The sequence below is a fragment of the Triticum dicoccoides genome, chromosome 2B (assembly GCF_002162155.2).
Source record: "Triticum dicoccoides isolate Atlit2015 ecotype Zavitan chromosome 2B, WEW_v2.0, whole genome shotgun sequence".
In the NCBI taxonomy this organism is placed as follows: domain Eukaryota; kingdom Viridiplantae; phylum Streptophyta; class Magnoliopsida; order Poales; family Poaceae; genus Triticum; species Triticum dicoccoides.
This window is the reverse complement of record NC_041383.1, coordinates 503,288,724-503,298,237: the sequence shown is the minus strand read 5'-3', so window position 1 is coordinate 503,298,237 and position 9,514 is coordinate 503,288,724. Positions and strand designations below refer to the sequence as shown.

The 9,514-nt window shown below is 43.4% G+C and overlaps 1 protein-coding gene across 1 annotated transcript in view; it reads left to right on the top strand.

The window, feature by feature from the left end:
• Positions 1–7,097: 7,097 nt before the first annotated feature.
• The window catches only part of LOC119364488 (kinesin-like protein KIN-14N), an 11,127-nt gene continuing 8,710 nt past the window's right edge, over positions 7,098–9,514 (top strand). Inside the window, exons 1-7 of the mRNA XM_037629966.1 lie at positions 7,098–7,524; positions 7,953–8,097; positions 8,177–8,286; positions 8,367–8,486; positions 8,570–8,773; positions 8,878–9,087; positions 9,169–9,243. Coding sequence (XP_037485863.1) covers positions 7,273–7,524; positions 7,953–8,097; positions 8,177–8,286; positions 8,367–8,486; positions 8,570–8,773; positions 8,878–9,087; positions 9,169–9,243 — 1,116 coding nt within the window. The 5' untranslated portion in view covers positions 7,098–7,272. The remainder of the gene's footprint in view (positions 7,525–7,952; positions 8,098–8,176; positions 8,287–8,366; positions 8,487–8,569; positions 8,774–8,877; positions 9,088–9,168; positions 9,244–9,514) is intronic.

The following is a 9,514-nucleotide window of genomic DNA, read 5'->3' as shown; positions in this document are numbered from 1 at the left end:
GCGACGAATCCCCCTCTCCGGAGCCCCGAACGGACTCCAGATCAGCCCTCCCGAGAGAGATTAGGGCTTGGCGGTGGCTCCGTATCGTAAAACGCGATGAAACTTCCTCTTCGATTTTTTTCTCCGTGAGACGGAATATATGGAGTTGGAGTTGAGGTCGGCGGAGCTGTAGGGGGCCCATGAGACAGGGGGCGCGCCCAGAGGGGGTGGGCGCGCCCCCACCCTCGTGGACAGGGTGTGGGGCCCCTGGTCTTCATCTTTTGCTAGTATTTTTATATTTTCTGAAACTTGTTTCCGAGGATTTTCAGGTCATTTCGAGAACTTTTGTTTTCTACACATGAAACAACATCATGGTAATTATGCTGAAAACAGCATCAGTCCGGGTTAGTTTCATTCAAATCATGCAAGTTAGAGTCCAAAACAAGGGCAATAGTGTTTGGAAAAGTAGATACGTTGGAGACGTATCACCCCTCTACTGCTTTGTCAGTTCCTCCTGCCGTCTCCACTCCTCCAGTTCAACAGACTTTGTCCGAGGCATTCGCATATGCACTTATCTCCACTCCGACGACATCGACACTAGGGCTGCAAACGAGTCGAGCTCGAGCGAGTTGGAGTTGGCTCAACTCAACTCATATGAAAAATCGAGCGAGCTCAAACTAAGTGAAGCTCATGATCGAGCTGTAGAACATGATTCGTGCTCAGCTTGTAACGACCTCGAGTCGATCTCGAGCTAGTTTCGAGCTAAATAAGATGGGCAAAATTATAAATCTATGGATGAAAAAACAAAAAATTAAGGTGAATATGTTGGGAACCTTTGCCAAAAATATATGATATTTAACACATAGTCGATCACGTGCCATAATTAGGCCTAAATCTTCTCTGCACTTAATTAAGTTTCCATGTTCGTTGGTAAATAAAATGGAGAAAAATTATGGACAACATATATGGTAATAAATTATCTTATTTTCATTTAATATATGGCAAGATCATTTAACATAATGATATTTTGTCGAGATATCGAGCTAAAATCGAGCGAGCCAACATTGGCTCAAGGTCGGCTCGTTTCTCGATCAAGCTACATAAGGTGTTCAAACTTAGCTCGTTTCTTTTCGAGTCGATCTCGAGTCGAGTCAAAAAATGAGTCGATCTCGAGCGGCTCATGAGCCTCGAGCTTTTCTTGCAGCCCTAATCGACACACACCGGTGCTGCAAGTCAGAGGACTTCGTCACCAGGAGCTGCCGGAGACCAAGCCTAGAGCAACGTTTAGCTCTATACTTATCTGAACTTTTCGGTACGTGTTGCCAAGGGGGGAGAATAATATAGATCATTAGGCTTTGAGAGAGTGTTTTGCCTTTTGTTCGTCTGGTTTTTCTTGAGATACTTGCTCCTTGTGTCATCTTTTGCTTGATGCATGTATGAGACTACTTTATTGTGTGCTTGATCATACCGTACCTTAATGTTATGCTTGATTGAATATCTATTTACATGCTCTTGTATGATCATTCACTTGTTTGTTTGGTGATGAGTGCTAATTACTATGCAATCTTATCATTTTGAGCACCCCAAAAGGATGTATGTGACATGGAAGAGTACCCCATGATCCTAATCGATTATGCATTTGCATTCAAACGCAAATTTCTAATAATGCGCAAATTTAGGGGGGGGCTCTCGCTTATCACATACTTCTCAAAGCGACGATGTATTTCATGTTGGGGATCATTGCAGAAATTAAAAAATTTCTACGCATCACCAAGATCAATCTATGGAGAGACTAGCAACGAGAGAGAGGGGAGTGCATCTTCATACCCTTGAAGATCGCAAAACGGAAGCGTTGCAAGAACGCGGATGAAGGAGTCGTACTCGTAGTGATTCGTATCGCGGTTGATTCCGATCTAAGCACCGAACAACGGCGCCTCCACGTTCAGCACACGTGCAGCACGGGGACGGCTCCTCCTTCTTGATCCAACAAGGGGGAAGGAGAAGTTGGGGAAGAACTCCGGCAGCACGACGGCTTGGTGGTGGAGGAGCATCGGTTCTCCGGCAGGGCTTCGCCAAGCTCAACGGAGGAGAAGGGGGTGTTGGAGAGGGGGAGGGCTGCACCTTGGATGAGGTCTTGCTGCCCTCCCTCCTCTCCTCTATTTATAGTGCGAAGGGGGAAGGGGGCCAGCCCCTCTAGATGAGATCTAGAGGGGGGCGGTGGCCAAGGGGAGGGGGCTTGCCCCCCAAGCCAAGGGGGGCGCCCCTTTAGGGTTTCCCCCAAACCCTAGGCGCATGGGCCCTAGGGGGGATGGTGCCCAGCCCACTTAGGGGCTGTTTCCCTTCCACATACAGCCCATAAGGCCCTTCGGGGCAGGTGGACCCTCCCGGTGGACCCCCGGAACCCCTTCGGTGGTCCCGGTACAATACCGGCAAACCCCCTAATACTTCCGGTGACCGTATGATGACTTCCCATATATAAATCTTCACCTCCGAACCATTATGGAACTCCTCGTGACGTCCGGGATCTCATCCGGGACTCCTAACAACATTCGGTAACCACATACTATTTCCCATAACAACTCTAGCGTCACCGAACCTTAAGTGTGTAGACCCTACGGGTTCGGGAATCATGCAGACATGACCGAGACAGCTCTCCGGTCAATAACCAACAGCAGGATCTAGATACCCATGTTGGCTCCCACATGTTCCATGATGATCTCATCGGATGAACCACGATGTCAAGGATTCAAGCAATCCCGTCTACAATTCCCTTTGTCAATCGGTACGTTACTTGCCCGAGATTCGATCGTCGGTACCCCAATACCTCGTTCAATCTCGTTACCGGCAAGTCACTTTACTCGTTCCGTAATGCATGATCCCGTGACCAACTACTTAGTCACATTGAGCTCATTATGATGATGCATTACCGAGAGGGCCCAGAGATACCTCTCCGTCATACGGAGTGACAAATCCCAGTCTCGATTCGTGTCAACCCAACAGACACTTTTGGAGATACCTATAGTGCACCTTTATAGCCACCCAGTTACGTTCTGACGTTTGGTACACCCAAAGCATTCCTATGATACCCGGGAGTTACACAATCTCATGGTCTTAGGAAATGATACTTGACATTAGAAAAGCTTTAGCAAACGAACTACACGATCTTGTGCTATGCTTAGGATTGGGTCTTGTCCATCACATCATTCTCCTAATGATGTGATCCCATTATCAATGACATCCAATGTCCATAGTCAGTAAACCATGACCATCTGTTGATCAACGAGCTAGTCAACTAGAGGCTCTCTAGGGACATGTTGTGGTCTATGTATTCACACATGTATTACAGTTTCTGGTCAATACAATTATAGCATGAACAATAGACAATTATCATGAACAAGGAAATATAATAATAACCATTTTATTATTGCCTCTAGGGCATACTTCCAACATTTCATTCATTATATCATTTGTCGAAGCTTTGATCTATATGTTGTCATCAATTACCAAAAAGGGTGAGACTGAAAGTGCAACTAATCCTCGGGTGGTTTTGGTAATTAATAACAACATATATGTCATTGATCTGATGAACATTGGTGATAGATTTCAGAAAAGATCAATGATTGGCATGGCAAGGTGTAATGGATGTGGACCCCTCAAAATGTCAAGAACAAGAATTGGCTACACCAAGACTCTTCATTTTTTGGTTTAGTGATCTAAGATCACATAGAGCCTCTTGGGAAAGCCAATAATATTAAAAGGGGATGAGGTATTGTTGATCAGGTTGTTGCTCAAAGTGCTTAGTGACATTGCTCCAAAAACCCTCCATCACTTTCCCAGAACACATCTGTCCAAACCCTAATTCATCATTTCAGTCCCACCGATATCTCCTACTCTAGACCCACTCAGATGATCATTCATTTGCCACAACCAAAATCCTAGCAAATTGGTTTGACCGAAATGGATCTCGGTCGCACCGAGATGGCTACCTATTCATGTGTTGGGATCAAGAGATTCCATTCCTACCATTTGTACCTTGATTTCTAGCCTCTCCCAGTTGCTTTCCACTATAATCCTTCTCCTACCCAAACCAAATCTATGAGAGAGAGAGATTGAGTGTTGAGGAGACTATCATTTGAAGCACAAGAGCAAGGAGTTCATCACCAACACACCATATTTTACCTTTTGGAGAGTGGTGTCTCCTAGATTGGTTAGGTGTCACTTGGGAGCCTCCAAGATCACATGGGGTTGAACCAATGAGTTTGTAAGGGCAAGGAGATCGCCTACCTCGTGAAAGATGTACCTGAGTGAGTCTAGTCCTTCATGGACGGAAGCCATGGTAGAATAGACAAGGTTACTTCTTCGTGTACCCTTCATGGGTGGAGCCCCCCATAGACTCACGCAACTGTTACCCTATATGGGTTGAACTATCCATCAACGTGGACGTACGATAGCACCACCTATCGGAACCATGCCAAAAATCATCGTGTCTTCATTGCGTTTGAAATCTCCAAAACCCACCTTTACTTACATGTGCAATATTTTACTTTTCGCTGCTACACTCTTAGAAATGCATATGTAGGGTGATGCTTGACTTGTAGATTTGCTAAAATCGGCCCACAACTAAAACCGGGAAATTGTTAGATTTTTATTTGGTAAAGTAGTCCAATCACCCCTCCTAAACATACTTTCGATCCTACAAGGTGATACTCAAAGGTAGATCAGAATAGAGGTTGGACTAGTGTATTGATCTGCGGAAGACAAGAACTTAAACTTATTTGGGAAATGGAACCAAAGGAGAACAACTTGGTCGGAACCACGATTGCAGAGGACCAAATCACAGGTACAAGACAAATTTATACCAAGGGGATAATTACTTTTACGAGAAGCTCCCGTGATAAGATGTACATTGTGTCCATGGGCACGAACACAAAGTTCAAGATCGACTCCCACTTCTCCAGCATACCCTTTCATTCACTTCTCATTTTTGAAGAAGTTGTAGTGTTGAAAATTTATCTGGTGAAACACCAGAAGAGTATTATCGTAGATGTTTCTAGGTTCACACTGATTAGGGAAGGCATAAGTTCAACCCATTGGGGCATCTTAGGAACATATACCACAAACTTCAGGAGTAAATAACTCAGGCTTGGAAGTAAAGCATGGTTGATAAAAGCAGAGGATACAACTTACCAAAGGCATCATGTATCAGGGGAAGAACTCATAAAGGGTTCAGATTTATGAAGGAACTATCGGGTAATAACCCACCAAAGGGTCTGGCGGACCGCAAAGGATCTAGTGTGACTATCTGTACTCAACCAGAAGAAGAAAGAATGCAAAGGCATCGGATCATAGAAACATCTGAATAATTCAAATCTTAATTACAAAGGCAATTTCTAAATTAAAGGATCAAAAGCAGACGCTCTGATAAAAAGATGAGTAAGTTGAATAGAATTAGATGGGCAATCAATTGCAACTAGATTAGCCGAGAACCAGCTCGGGCACGTCCAAATCGACGATGGTGAGTGAGAGAGCGAGGGGAATGGAGATAGGATTTGTCCCAGGGATCAGGGGTGGTCTTATCCCCTCGGGGGTGCCAGGGGATGGCCGACACGTCACCCAGGGCGTGACCATGGCGTGGATGGCCGCCACAATCCCTCTCCCTCCTGTAGAAGGAGGTTGGGGATGAGGGAGGTGGGCCGGGCCTCCCTATAGCAGGTAGGCCTAAGTGCACAGTAGTTGTTTATGTTTTCCCCTTTTTTCTTTCCCATTCTATTTATCTCTCATGTGTTTTGCAATTGTTTTTGTAGTAAATGAAACTTGCTCAACTTGAAACTTGGCACATAAATCAAACACGTCATTTCGAGAGCACACACATATTTTGGGAAAAATTTGGAAAACATTAATATTTGTTTATTTGAAAAAAGGTCAATTTAATTGTTGTTGGACTTGTTTGAATATTGCTAGGGGCATTTTCAGAATCCAAATGAGGTAGGTTTTATTTTTACAAATACTTGGGATTTTATGGGATATTACCAACAATTTTATGTCAGTATTTGAAGAGATAATATTTTGACTTGCACTTAAAATTTGAATTCGAAGTTGGATTATTCCTTAATTGCATTTAGGCTTTATTAATCCTGATGACTGGCAAGTTAAATGACTTTATTTAATAATTAGGGTTTGGGGATGTTACAGTTTTTTAGTCATCTGCTTGGGATATCATTTTGCTTTAGCCCATCTTAGTATTGGTGTTTTTTTATGGATTGCCATGGCAACTTGCACAAGCTGAGCTATCGCCATATGCAAAACCCTCCGTTTATTAAATGAATGGAGATATTTTATAAACATGGTAGAGTCTCGACCCTAAAGAAAAATGAAGAAACCCAATAAAAACAACAAATAAAAGCAAACAAATTAAGCCAAAGAAAACCAATGCAAAAGAATGAAAACAAAAAGCAGAGAAAGGAACAAAGAAATCTGATGAAAACCAAGAAAGAAACAAAGAAAAACTGAAAAGCGAAAAAACAGTAAAACCGAGAAAGAAACAAGGGGGAAAACAAAAAAACAAGTAAAAATAAAAAGGGGATAAAAAGTAGAAGCTCAATGAAAAAATAAAGGGAAAACAAAAAAGAGAAGAAAACCGGTGAAGGAACACAAAAATCAAAAGAATAAATGAAAAAATAGAAAACGAGAGAAGATATATTTTTTAAGGAACCATGGAAAAATATATCCAACACAACTTTTTTTAGACAAACTCACAACGCTTTTTTTTGTGTGCGTGCGCAACGCTGTTTTTACGCCGTCACAATGTTTACACGGATGAAGGTAAAGTTGCTGGGTTGACCTAATCAAACATGATGACCAACCCCAAAATAAGTACAAAAAAAGTACATTTTTTTTAGGCAAACAAAAAAAGTACATGGTATACGAGGTTGTGAGCCTCAACATTAAAGGTTCTAAACTCATGCTTAAAAACAGGTGTGAGAACAGGCCGGCCCAGTACTGTACAGCAGACAAAAAGGCTACTCTTGCTGTGAGCGAGATATAGCTCTCGTGGTAGTTTTCAGCTGGACATCCCGCTCGTTCTACTCATCTTCTCAAAAACAGATCCCGCTCCTCCCCCCATCCCCACCGCACTGTCTCCGCCCCTACGCTCCTCCTCCCCGCGCCCCAACCCTAAAGATCCGCCATTTCAAAAAACAAAACCCCAAGATCCGCCCGTGCGCTCCTCCTCCCAGCGCCCCAACCCTAAGATCCACTGCCGCTGCGCTCCTCCTTCCCGCGCCCCCCACCGCCATGGCCACGCGCGACCGCGCCGCCCGCTCGGCGACGGCCCGCCTCAAGGAGAACGACACCCAGTCCCAGTCCCAGTATGGCAAGCGCCAGCGCACGGCCGCGGGCCCGGCACCGCGCCCGCCGCTCTCCACGGCCCCCCAGAACGCCGCCGCGCCTCCCCCCGCGGAGGCCCCCATCGAGTTCGCCGGGAGGGAGGACGTCGACGCCCTCCTCAACGAGAAGATTAAGGGCAAGAACAAAATGGATTACAAGGTATGGATTTTTCCGCAAAAGACAACAAAAATACTAGTGGATTTCCCCGCTTTTGTGGAATGGCCTTGCCTCTTGTTTAGTGTTGCCATGTAGCCATCTCCTCTCGGTCTAAATCTCCAAAAAAAAAACCCTCCTCTCGGCCTGACCCTTTTAGGTGGGTAGGCGGAGACACGAAATTCTGGATTTTAGCTTGCAAGAACAATTCAGAACAGTTCTGGACTCTCTTATCTGCGCTCAGGTTGTAGTTTGTCCCGCCCCTAACATGTCATGCCTCTACTGTGTGATGAATACATAAGTGAAATTCCATGATTTTGGTCCTGCCTCAAACATGTCTTTCTGATGAATTACTATTTCCTGCTATTCCGAACTGATGATTATGGTCCTTGGCAGTGTTCTAAACAGCATCAATTGTTTGATTGCTTCCACAGGGAAAGAGTGAGCAGATGATTGAGTACATCAAGAAGCTGCGTGCTTGTATCAAATGGTTGCTCGAGAGGGAGGACGCAAACCTCGCTGAAATCGGGAAACTCAATGGCCTAATCGATGCTGCAGACAAACATCATGCTGAAATTGGTAACACTTCTTCATCTGACAATGTGCAAACTTTTGCAATTGTTGACTGTACTGACTGAATTGGTGTGTTGCCATCCAGTGTCTCAGTTGGAGTGCAAAATCCAAGAATCCGTGGCAATGAAAGAGGAGCTTCAGAAACAATATGCCTCTTTAGGAGAGAGCCTAAAGAAAGTGGAAGCTGAAAAAATGGTGTTGTACCTTGTGCTTTTCGCTAATTTATCTTTTATGGACCAACGAGCAATCTGTAATCACAACTTTGTAATGTGCAGGAGTGCCTTCGATCTTATGGAGATGAAAAGGAGGCTAGGATTACTGCAGAATCTTCAAGAAATGAGCTTTCAGAAGAACTCAACAGAGTTAAGTTGGAGCAGAAGCGTCTTAATGATCAGGTATTATTGTTGTTCAATATCTTCTCTAATAAATTTTTTATTTACCATTGTTCATGTTTTAACAGTATTTCTATTACATTTAGATCAAAATGCTTCAAGATACAAATAAGAGGCTTCAAGAATACAACACTAGCTTGCAGCAATATAATTGCAACCTCCAAGCTGATGCAACAAAGAATGCTGAAACAATAGATAAGCTGCAAAAGGAGAAGAATACTATGGTTGAAACAATGAATGGTTTGAAAGATCATTCTAACTCAGTAAAGTTGCAGCTTGATATGACAAAGGTAATATTTTAGTTTTCATCTTTTTTAATTGCATTCTTTACGCCTTCAACTTTCTTATTACATTTATAAGTTACATACTCATAGCTAAGCCTTTTACTCTGCAGTCTTCACAGAGTGAAGCTTTGAAACAAAAAAATAACTTATTGAATGAGGTTGAAGCTCTCAGAGCTGAATTACACCAAGTAAGGGATGACCGTGATCATAAATCAGCTGAAATAAATTCGTTGTTGAGTGACTTGGGTGCGTACAAGGAATTGACAGGAAAGTCTTCGTCAGAATTAGAGAATGTCATGATACGATGTGATGCACTTGAGGTATGAACCTATGATTATACACACTCAATTATAATGCTAGCCATTTCAATTAGGTTGGCTTATTTTTTTTCAATCATGCAGGAAACTTGTTCAAACCAAACTGAGAAGATTAAAACACTGCAAATTCAACTTGCCTCGGCTAATGAAAAGTTGAAGGTGCGTATTTTTATAGATGATGTTTGTTTCAGTTTGTAGAATCTATAGTTTCTGACTTGCGATTTATGATTAGCCTCAAAATAAGCATTTATAGCTACAAGCTGCAAACTGTGGTTCATTTGTACTCCCTCCGTCCAGGAAAAGTTGTCATCAGTGTAGTTCAATTATAACTTTACAAAAAAACCCTTTTCATTTTAAATCTAGTGCTAAGCAGCCCTTCTTCTTCCCCCGACGCCCGCCAGCACCGCGCGCCCCAGCCTCTGTCTCCCCC